An 11,807-nucleotide genomic window follows, 5' to 3' on the forward strand; every position below is an offset into this window, starting at 1 on the left:
CGATTATTTGACCTAACCCATACGATTTCGTGAGCTTTTTACAAATCTATCACTCTTTAGTTCGTTCTGCAAAGGTATGAAACTCTATCTCCGCTTCTTTTTAGAGTTTGAAAATAAAAAGGTAAAAGGTAAATTTTTTGAGTTAGTTAGGATGTTTAGGCTTCAATCATGTGTTAAGATGATGATTAGAGAAGATTTTGTACACAATCATGGCTTAAATCATATTTTTGGAATAGATTTAGGAATTTTAGGTATTGTTTTTTTTATAAAAAAAAACACCAAAAAATTGAAATTAATTCAGTGAGAATGCTAATTCTTTGACATTGGTTATTGATAAAGTATTACAAGACATTATTTAACTGAGCTGTGATATTTGTTATTAATAGATATATGTTGTATTGTATTCAATTTTAAGGTATGGAGTTGGAGTTGCCTAATCGTTTATACGGTGAGCGATTGGAACCTCAGGTTAAGAAAATTAATAACAGCTGCCAACTAAAACTTCCCGAGTTGCTGAAAGAAAAAATGGAGCCAGAATTCGATGAAGTTATGAAAGATCCCATTTTTTCACAGATTATGGTTATCCAGAAGAATGATCTAAAGTTTTCGGCGAGGTTGGTACACTCTTTCTTGTGTAAGGAGTTGATGACAAGCAAGAGACATGAGAAGTGGTTCACTTTCGCTAGGAGACCTCTGCGTTTTGGATTGCAAGAGTATCATGCTGTCACTGGTCTAAAAGTGAAGCGAGAGAATAACAATGGGTTAGTGACATGGAAAGATGATGATGGTTTTTGGAGCAAGCAGATAAAGACAAATGGAAAAATAAATTTGCAGATCATAAAAAAGAAGCATTTGGAAGAGAGCAATACCTGGACTTGGGTTGATAGGGTGAGACTGATATATCTTTGTGTTATTATGGGTGTGGCGATGGGGAAGGATGAGAAGGTGAATATCCCGCATCAGTACATGAAGTTGGCGATGGATTTGGAGAAGCTTCGGAATTACCCATGGGGTCTGTATTCGTTTGATTTCCTTCTGAAGCAAATTGATAAAACAAGGCATAAATTGGAGCAGAAAGAGGGGTATCTGATGGAAGGATTCTTGTTTGGTTTCCAAATTTGGATAATGGAAGTTGTTCCTGCTTTAGGAGAGATTTGTGGCACAAAAGTCAGTAAAAATTTTACAGGTCCACTGTGTGGTAATTGGAGAGTATGTGCAAAATGTTCTTATGAAGATATCATTGGCGTTGAGAACTTATTCCCAGAAAATGTATGCATATATTTTTCTAATTAAAATATTTATCGTCTTGTTCACTTTACTAATGATTTGATTGTTTGTAGGGGATTTTGCATTCATTCATGGAATCCAACATAGATGGAGTGGTCCTTTTGGCAACTGATTTCGTACAGAAGGATGAGAAGAAAGATGAAAGCGTAGATCGCATTTTGGATATGATCAATAGCAAACATGATTGGAACAAACATGTTTGGGGAGTAAAAGAAGCTACGAACTCTGAATTTGAGGAATCTGGCGAAGAGAAAGGAGAGGATCAAACAGCTGATACTGAGAGAGGTGAAAATAGTCATGTTGCAGGGAATGTTGATGGCACAGCTGATGTTTCGGGAAGAAACAAGAGAAAGCATGCAGACCGAGGAGCAGAGTCAAGGAAGAAGAATGTTTTGTGCCACCTAGCTGCTTCATCAAAAGAGAATATTGACACGGATATGAAAAACTTCTTGGAGGATCTGGTACAAGCTTCTTTTACTACTTTTGGGGAGAAATTATGTCAGCAGTTCTCGGACAGGTTGGGAAAGATTGAGACTGAGGTTACACAACTCAGGACAGCTTCGGAGAGAACTGAGCAATTTGAGACAGTTGTAACCGACAGATTGGAGAAAATTGAGGCTGAGGTTACACAGCTCAGGACAACTTTAGTGGTGACTGAATTGGTGGGAAAGAGTGATCAAGCAAGCGGTCCTAGCATGACCAAAATCAACAGTGGTCCTAGCACCAGCAAAAAAGGCACTGTTCCATCAAAGAAAAAGGTAACTAAAAAGAGAAAGAGTTAAAAGTTGTTGAAAGCTTGGAACTAGGCGATGGAATGTAGGTCTTCGAAGCTAGGTTGTTGGAACTTGGAATGAGGCGGTAATATGTATTTGAAACTTGTCGTTTATGTAATGACTATATTTAATGTAATATGTATTTGGAAGTTTGTATGTTTATTATGGATTTCTAACTTGTCGTTTATGTCTATTCTCTATTTTGAACTTGAAATTTGTAAGTGTAATTTGTAATTGTACATGTTTGTCAACAGGCTGTAAAAAACCAAGAGTTAAAGACTGCTGATTCGTGTGTCAATTTATCTCGTGCAAAAGTTACTCAATCATCAGCTAGTGATCTTCGTATGGGTACACAAGAGTTTTTGGAAAGTTGCATGAAGAACCTTCCATTAGACACATTTGTGAAAGGTTTGAATCCTTCTCAAGCTAAAGTCAAAGATTCATTGGATTGGTTGGAACTTCCAAAATCATTGAAGAAGCCAACATATTCATTGGAACTTCTAAAATCATTGAAGAAGCCAGCGGTCCGATTAGATGACCTAGATATAGAGCTAGACGGCGAAGATTTCCTTGATCGCTGCTTGGTGTTTGTGCATCCTGCAGATTTTAAGAAGATGCAGGACTGGCAAAATACACGAACGTATGTTATTCCTTTGTATATATCATTCCGTTGATTTTCTTAATAATTGACATCTCTACCATTGTATTTTATTTACAGAGCTATACAGATTGGTCCTTCTATGTTAGACGGTGATCTAGCCGGACGTATTATGTCTGCCAGCAGTTGGCTTAAAAACTACGTAAGCATTCAACCGGTTATTTCTATAAAATGTTACCTATTATATAAATGTATACATTACAGATTTGTCTTTGTTTTTGTAGGAAATTGATGCTATAATGTATGTTTTTCAGGAAAGAACAACATTGAAACGATGGAACGTAGACCGTGTTGCTTTCATGACATGCGTCTTCAGCGACCTCATTGCTAAGGATTACCAGAATTTCTGTAAGGGTATTAAGAAATACACCATGGATCCATTATTACTTCAATACGGTAAAGGTGAACTGCCTTCCCATGGAAGAACACGGATGTTGTGGAATGTCGATGTGGATCGGATGTACGTTCCTGTCTGGGTCAATTGCAACCATTGGATTGCTTTATGCATCAGTTTTGTGACTAGGAATATCCAGGTGTTTGATTGCGGGGGTAAAAAAAAATCAAGGAAATGGAAGCTTTCGCGCAGCTTATTCCTCGGATTGTCAAGGCTGTGAAGTCATTGACAATACAGAAGCATCTCCACATCACTCCGTACAATGTTTCCTATGTACCTATGAGTGGTCTTAACCGACTTCAATGTCATTGTGGTGTGTTCACTATAAAACACATCGAATGCCACGTGCTTGGGTTGGACATATCTATGGTGAGTGATGAGAACATCTGGGGAGCTCGGATAAAGATTATGTGGGATCTATGGGAAGCAGCTAATGATCTAGAACTGATTGAGAGAATGTCAAAGTATGAGCCTATTAAGTGTAGTAAGCCTGCCGAGTATGTTGAGATTGATGATTTATGATTTATTGTTGGTTATGCTTTTTTAAACTTATTTTGTAATGATTTTAGGAGTTTATGTTATAATGGTATTTTTTCTATATACAGTACTTGAGTTTACAAAATGAAAGACAAAATTATCAATTGAGAAACCATAAAGTTCACTAAACTCAAAAAACAATTACAAATCCGGTCAGCCTAAATAGATCGATCGATCGAAACAAGCTGGTCGATCCGGAAAGATCGATCTATATAGATCGATCGTTCTGTGTAGGACCAGATCGATCTAGACAGTCGATCCTGAGCATTATGCAGAACAAACAAAAAACGCGCAGCATATTTTGATCGACCTGTTCCAGTACGCTCGTTCGGCAAAGCTCGATCGCGTACGGATCGATCGATCTGTATTTCGAATCGATCGATCTGTATTTCGAATCGATCGATCTGTATTTCGAATCGATCGATCCCGCACCCAGATAAGTCTCTCAAATCGATTTTATGGTTTTCATCGCTTAAATCCGGTTTAATACCCACTTAATTTGAACCGGACTAACACGATTTTATGAATAAAATCGTGAGACTTAGATCAAACCCTCACTTTTATCTCCTTCCCCAATTTTTTTTTGAGAGAATGGGATCAAACCCAACTTCATAAACCCTATCTCTCTCGATTTAACTTCGCCTTGGACGATTCTTGAGCCTAACCCATACGATTTTGTGAGCTAATTCCGAATCTACCACTCTTTCGGTCGATCAGTAAAGGTATGAAACTTTATCTCCACTTTTATAGTTCGAAATTGAAATAGAAAAAAATGAAATTTTAGTGTTTTTAAGTCGTTTTGGCTTAAATCGTGTGTTAGGGTGATGATTAGTGACGATTTTCCATATAGCTCTTGCCTTAATTCGTAGTTTTAAGTTTGATTTAAGAAATTAGGGTACTTCTTAAAAAAAAATTTCGAAAATTTAGAATTAATAGAGTGAGATTGCTGATGCTGTAATGTTAGTTGTTGAGTTGCATAAGTGTTGAATCATTGTCCATGCCAATTTACTCAATTTTATCTTTGAGAACTCATTTGTTAAGGGTTATGTGCAGAAAATGGTGAAAAAAGGAGCGCCGAAAAAAACCAAGGAAGCAGCACCGGCGGCAACACAGACACGTGACACAACAGCTGCTTCGACCTTAGCGCAGCCCGAAAGTGGTGAGCCTCGGGAAGCAGCCCCTTGGCCTCGTGACCCATTGACTCCATTCTCTAAACTCCCTACAATTCATAACCGACATATCTCAAGTAAGAAGAAGCTGAGAGAACTTGCATCCTACACAAACCGCGATTACTATCTGGTTGGAGTGATTACCACTGTATTCTCTACAATGGTTTGCAGCGGATGAGATTGAAACCAACAAAGTTCATTTGCGATTACACTACAAAGGAGTTGGGAATTCTGCGGGATGTCAAAAAGATGTGGAAAAACATGGGACTTGGAACTCTTGGCTACAATCCACAACCCTTATATCCAGACTTGGTTATACAATTTCTCTCTTCTGTTGAATTACACTACAAGTCCGAGGTAAACAAAGTTGCTAGCGAAGGTAAACTTACATTCCTATGTAGAGGACTGCTTTATGAGATGTCTATACACGAGCTGTGTATACTATTCGGATTTGAGACCCGACATGAGGCATGCTCTATGCCCAAGATTCCTTGTGCTTACTTGTTGTGGAGAAAGATTGCAGACAGTTCTTATGTATCTCGGGAAGCTAAACTTGCAATGCTCAGAAACCCGGTCTTGCGAGTGGTAGCAAAATATCTGGGTCATCTTCGACTTGGAAAGTCAGAAGCAGGATCACTTACCGAGGATGAAGTGCAGCTTATTCACTACGGGCTGCCATTAGCTCTCAGGCCGACGTATGACGTTGCAGATGAACCTCCAGCAGAGCTTTCGATAAACATGGGAGCATTGTTTGCTCAGATGTTGTTTGAAAGGAAGTTTAGGGGTCTTCGTCCTCTTGACAGGGTGCCTTTGGAGGAGTCTATTGGCAGTCTACTTACTCGGATCTTCATGCACCCATGGTATTGATCTTTCGGATACTCCTTGTGTGGATACGATTGACAGATTTGATGCCCAGTTCTTCCTAAACACCAAGATCCTTCACTCTGGTAAAATTTACCGTTTTACCATGCCTGATGGGAAAATCCTTCATTGCAAGCTTCCACAACCCGCTATCACATCTCTGACGTCTGTGGAGAACATGGAGTTCATGCCCCCTGCTGAAGTTCTTTACACGCCTCCTCCACCAGCTTCAAAACGTCGTCGTGGTTCTTCTTCTTCTGGTCCTGCGCAGACACAGTGTGAGGATGACACCATCCCGGATATCTCAGTCGATCATACTCCAAACCCTTCCATGGAGTATTTGTTACCACCATATACTGGTCAGTTTGATTCTGGAGCACCACCATTAGATGGTACACAGCAGCAGCAGTTCGCATGGACTGCCGATACATTAGTCAAGCTCTCGACGATGATGCAGACTGTGTGGGGTGCACTCGCAAAGATTAGATGTCCACCTACTCCTTCCTGCTGCCGCGCTCCACAGACTACAGAGGCAGCTGGTATGACTAGAGACGACGCAGAAAATGAACCATCTGATGAAGCAACCGATGCAGAGCGAGGTTCACGCCTCCATAGGAGCAGACGAGCACCAGGACAGAGTAGGAGCTGCAGTCCTGACGACCACCAATGATCAGTATCAGTTATATCTTTCCATTGTATTCCACCGGTTTTTTTAAATTTTCTGCGCATTTCGAATTCGGATATGGGTTGTTTGCATGTTTTATATATCCAGTTTAGATTATAACTTTTATTAATTATATAACCTATAGTAAGTTACCATTCTATTAAGTATAGTCATGAAGGAGAAGATAAATGGAGGTTTTTATCCTATTCTCTCTATTTTGCTGAGTTAAATTCGGTTCAAATAAGATTTATCAGAGTACGGGATTGATAGTATCAGACGGCCGATCGATCGATCCAAATTATCGATCGATCGATCCAAATTATCGATCGATCGATCCAAATTATCGATCGATCGATCTAAATAGTCGATCGATCGGTCGGTACGAGATCGAGCTTTGTCGATCGAGAGAACTGTACCAGGTCGATCAAAAGATTGTCCGTGTTTTTGTCTGTTTTGCATATTGATCAGGATCGACCGACGGATCGACCGTTCAATATACAGATCGATCGATCCAAACATAGCGGACATCACAGTTTGTTTAAGAATAAGTTATGAAAATTAAACAAAGTTCTCCCAAACTGAATCAAAGTTACTAAAATTCAAGCAACTATAATCTGAAAAACTGAAACAAAATTGTCACAAACAGAAACAAAGTTACTAGAAATCAAGCAAATGAAGTCTGGAAAACTTTCACTAAATTGTGAAGAACACAACAAACAAATCCACTATATTGGCATCTTGCAAGTTGCTCTATTATGACCACCAAGACCACATCTACTGCACTTACGAAGCTGACCCCCCTGTGATCCTTGTGATGATCAGATTTTGTCTTCAACAGTTTCATATCTGCGTTTTCTATTTCTTCCAAGAGATTTTCTTGTCTCAGGTGGTAGCACTTCAGAATTTTCCACTACTTGTGGAACAGACCAACCATCTTCAGGAACTGAAATGGGATTTATGCTTTCTTGATAAGCTTCTCTCCAAGCTCCCGTGGTATACGAAAAATCAGTCAATGTATATGGTTCTCTACCAACAAAGAAACCAGCTTTTATTGCGTGTCTACAAGGGATTTTCAAGAGGTCGTACTTCCCACAAGAACAAGTCCGTTTGTCCAAATCAACAAAGCAGTCAATTGTATCGCCTTTAACAAGCAGCTGGCTATCGGTTACAGGGTAAACTCTGAAAGTTTCCCCCTTTCCAATTCTCCTATCAATCTTTTCCTCCACATTTATGGTCAAACGGTGGGTGTGCTTTGAAATCGATTGCTTACGCTTAAAAAATCAGCGTGTCAGCATTTCTCTGATACTGTCCAATAAAGGAATTACGGGAAACTCTCTCGGCGAACGCAACGCAGAATTTATCGACTCTGCAGGATTGTTTGTCCTAATGTCATACCTGTATCCATGAAATTGACATCTAGCCCACTTTTTGACATCTGCTTCCATAAGATAATTTCCAATTGCTGGACTGATATTGCAAACATGAGCAAACGTCTTCTTGAAATCAACCACTCGATAAGCCTTTGAAGCCTTAGAAATCAACCCAGCTAATCCCTTCCCCTTGAAATACGATATCACATTATTCAACAAATGATGAATACAAATATCATGTCTCGCTAGCGGATACACTTTCTCCAGTGCCTTCGCTATTGACACTTGTCTATCCGAAATAAAAGCCAAACCATTATCATCAGCAACAACAACTTTTAATTGTCTCATAAACCATTCCCAAGACTGTTCATTCTCAGAGTATACTATCCCAAATGCAATAGGATATAAATTTGAATTTCCATCTATAGCAGTTGCAACCAGTAGCACCCCTTTGAATTTACTCTTCAAGAATATTCTATCGACAACAATGACACGCCTCATGACTGTGTTAAAGCCTTTGATCGATTGACCAAACGCTATAAACAAATATCAAAATCTACCATTGACGTCAGTCTTGTAAAAGGAATGTGTACCCGGATTGGCCTCTCGCAGCATGTGCAAGTATTTTGGTATTTTCCCATAACTTTCATCTGGAATACCTCTAACAGCGTTGACTGCATATTCACGGGAATCCCATGCTAAAGAATCAGAGATCTTACATCCATAATCATTACGCATAATCTGAACAATATATTTCGCTTTAGGCCCTTCCTTGATACCTTCATATTTATGTATTAGCAGTCTGCCTATCGTTTTCGCTGAAGCTGTCTTTCCGGCACTGGTTTTGTTTGAAGGTGCGCAGGAATGTACACCGACATACTTCTTAATAATAAAATATGTGGAGCCCTTCAAACACTCAGCTCGAGCACCCAAAAGCACACCTTATCACAGCATCTAATACACCAAACTGATTTATTGGAGTTGGTAACTGTGTAGTGAAAGTTATTCTTCATTGCACATAACTCAAACCTCGCTTTCAAAACTGTTTTGTTGAGGAAAAGATCTCCCGTGTTAACCAATTCCACCACCTGACTCTTTGCCAATTTTTCTCTGTTTTCTTTTTCAGAATTGATCTTGTCAGCATCATAATCATCTCCTTCAACCTCGTCTTGCTTCATCTTTCCTTTCTTCTTCTCGTTATGCTTGTCAGCATCATAATCATCTCCATCAACTTCACTTTGCTGCATCTTCTCTTTCCTCTTCTCGTTATGCTTAGCCCCCTTAACAATATTTGAAGCGGTCCCGATGTCACAAGGATTTCGCTCGTTCTCTTCACTAGTACTTGCATCAGTTGGCATCTTATTAAGATCAATGTCGATCTTATTTGGATTTCCTTGCTTTGCTTTATAGCTGACACACAATTGAGTTGACTGATGCTTCTTACAAAACCCTAGAAAATTTTGAACTTGCCTTGAGTTTCCAATGATCACTGGTGGACATTTTGATGAATTGATCAATCTAATAGGAAGGTAACTCAACTCCAAATCAGCATATGTTTCTTCAAAACAAAAATCCTCTATAACGTTTTTCTGTAACTCTTCCAGAGAAGACTTCAATTCCAAAGCAAGTAACCTTCCCCCTTTCTTTTTATCAATATTAAAACTCCAACCTGAAGATACAACCAATTCCCAAACACCACATGAAGCATAGACATGAATCATGGTAGAAATAATGTGAAAATTTTGTGAAAATTTTGTGAACAATCAATGGAATATAGAAGACGGCGAAGAAAGTTGCCAAGGTTTTTTTGTCTCTTTTTTTTTGTTCCTTTTTTATTTTTATTTTTTAAAAAAAAATCAATTTTCTTAAAAAATATAAAAGTGAATATTCTCAAATATTTTGTTTCCATATTTTTAGGAACTGATTTCTTATCCGTAGAATACAACTAATATGTAGAAATCAGTTTCTACAGTTTTTTAGAATTATAGTAATGTTTAGAATTTGATTTCTACATGTTTTAGATTTATAGTAAAACTGTAGAAGTCGGTTTCTACATGTTTTAGAATTAGATTAATGTGTAGATTTTGATTTCTAAGAATTTTAGAATGGTAGGTTAAGCGCGGAATGTGTATTCTACATATTTGTAGAATACTCCTATTTACGTAGATCACGTATTCTAAACATTGTAGATTCAATGAAAAAAGTAGATTTCGTTTTCTACTTCGTAGAATGTCATTTCTACTTTTTTAGAACATAATCTGAAATTTATAATTTTAACTTTTTTATAACTGGAAAATATACCATTAAGTTCATATAGGTATTTTAACAAATGTTACTATTTTTCCAAATTTTTTTTGTTTCTAAAACTATTTATTAAAATTATTTTCATAAATATTAAAGGGTATTATAGGAAAATTTGACACAAAATATAGATTAGTCTAAAGGGACATAGTTACTATTTTTTTGCTTTAAAAAAACAGTTTTCCTTTTTTTTTTTAACGTTAGAAACAGAAACGTTTTAGAAATATATATATATATATATATATGTGTGTGTGTGTGCGTGTGTGTGTGTGATTAATTAACATGTAAGCTTAATTTGTTTTTGTTTGTTTGATTTATTTAAGAGAAAAAACTTAGTAAAAGAAATGTTTTTTGTACATTTTATAAACTTTTTAATCAAAAAATAAAAGTTTAAAATGTTATCCTTAGATAAAAGAGAAATTGCCACAAATACCATATTCATAGTACTACTTTTCATGTTTACACTAATCACTTTTACCCATACTTTTAATGAAGGGTAAAAGACACTTATACCTCATAGGGTTAACTAATCTAGAGTTAGAGTTTAGAGTTGGGGGTGAGATAGGGTTTTTAGAATGTAAAATTTAGGATTCTAATAAATATATAAATAAATACTTAAAAAATATAATTTTTTTAAAAACAATAGTGTCAAACATAATTTTTTATTTTCAAAAAGAAATTTTGAAAAAGAAAAAAAATGAAAAAAAATTTATAAAATAGTTCGAATTTGAAAAAGTATAATTCGAAAACATTAATAAAATAATTTTTATTTATTTATTTAAATAATGATTTATTATATATATAAAGAACAAGAGTATAAGAGTCTTCTGCCACTTAGTGAAGAAGGTATTTTTGAAAATGTCCCTTTAGTGGTAAAGAAGAAAAGTTGTACCACGAAAGTGACAAACATTAAATTTCCCCTTGATAAAACAATGGAGTCAATTTTATTTCAGGTCAAATCGTTATACAAAAATAACAAAAAATATAGAAAAATGATAATAAAATACAAATCAACAAATAGTCATTCTATGATAAATATATAAAAATGATATTAAACGGCAGTAATTAACATCAAACGATAAATAGTCATTTTTCGCGTTTTCAAATCTGAATCACGAGCTTCTAAAATGGAAATGAAAAATTCATTGTACTTTCAAGATGTGATTTAAAAAAAACGCGATTACAATGCGTTTCTACAAGTTTTTAAAAGATTGTGAGTCCAAAATATTTCTTAAATAGAAAATAAACCTTGAACGGAGTTTCCATTCAATCTAGTTTATAAATAAATAACAATGGCATAATTTTTTATCTCTTTGAAAAACTAAAGGTAACTCTAAAAAAAATTATAATATTAATTTATGTTTTTTTGTTAGCACCTTATATGGTACCTAATTAAACCTCATTTAAAAAAAAAAAGAATGTGAGTACGTTGTATCTATATTATATAAAAATAAAAGTGGGTTGATTTGCTTATTTAAATTATTACATAGTAATTGATTATTGGCACATGTCAAAATTGTTTATTAATTTTATATTGTTGAGATTTAAATTTTAACTCAGTAATTCAGGTTAGTAAGAGGGTAAGTAGAAGTTTATGGGCGAAATTGCATTACCAAAGTGAAAAAATTATTAAAAAGGTCGAGTGGTGTTTAGACGTCTACCTAATCTTCAAATTCCTAATCGGTGTTTAAATTCCTTGAGGAACAAGATATGGCCACTGACGACTAAAATGAAAGAGTTCATGTGTATCCATTGCAAGCTTAACTCATCAAATCGAAATGGTGACTATCGAT

General features: G+C 36.2%; 2 protein-coding genes across 2 annotated transcripts; one reads left to right on the forward strand and one right to left on the reverse strand.

Annotated features, from left to right (window-relative positions):
- Positions 1-525: 525 nt before the first annotated feature.
- On the forward strand, positions 526-3,634 carry LOC106403796. Its single transcript, XM_022702021.2, has 6 exons — positions 526-1,167; positions 1,341-2,045; positions 2,315-2,700; positions 2,779-2,860; positions 2,973-3,194; positions 3,284-3,634. The coding sequence occupies exons 1-6, from the start codon at positions 526-528 to the stop codon at positions 3,632-3,634; spliced, it is 2,388 nt and encodes a 795-aa protein (XP_022557742.2).
- A 3,527-nt stretch (positions 3,635-7,161) lies between these two features.
- LOC106403797 lies at positions 7,162-9,071 on the reverse strand. Its single transcript, XM_048756026.1, has 4 exons — positions 8,655-9,071; positions 8,307-8,427; positions 7,669-8,249; positions 7,162-7,614 (listed from the first exon to the last, which is right to left on the reverse strand). The coding sequence occupies exons 1-4, from the start codon at positions 9,069-9,071 to the stop codon at positions 7,162-7,164; spliced, it is 1,572 nt and encodes a 523-aa protein (XP_048611983.1).
- Between the last annotated feature and the right edge of the window lie 2,736 nt (positions 9,072-11,807).

The sequence above is a fragment of the Brassica napus genome, chromosome C4 (assembly GCF_020379485.1).
Source record: "Brassica napus cultivar Da-Ae chromosome C4, Da-Ae, whole genome shotgun sequence".
Classification (NCBI taxonomy): domain Eukaryota; kingdom Viridiplantae; phylum Streptophyta; class Magnoliopsida; order Brassicales; family Brassicaceae; genus Brassica; species Brassica napus.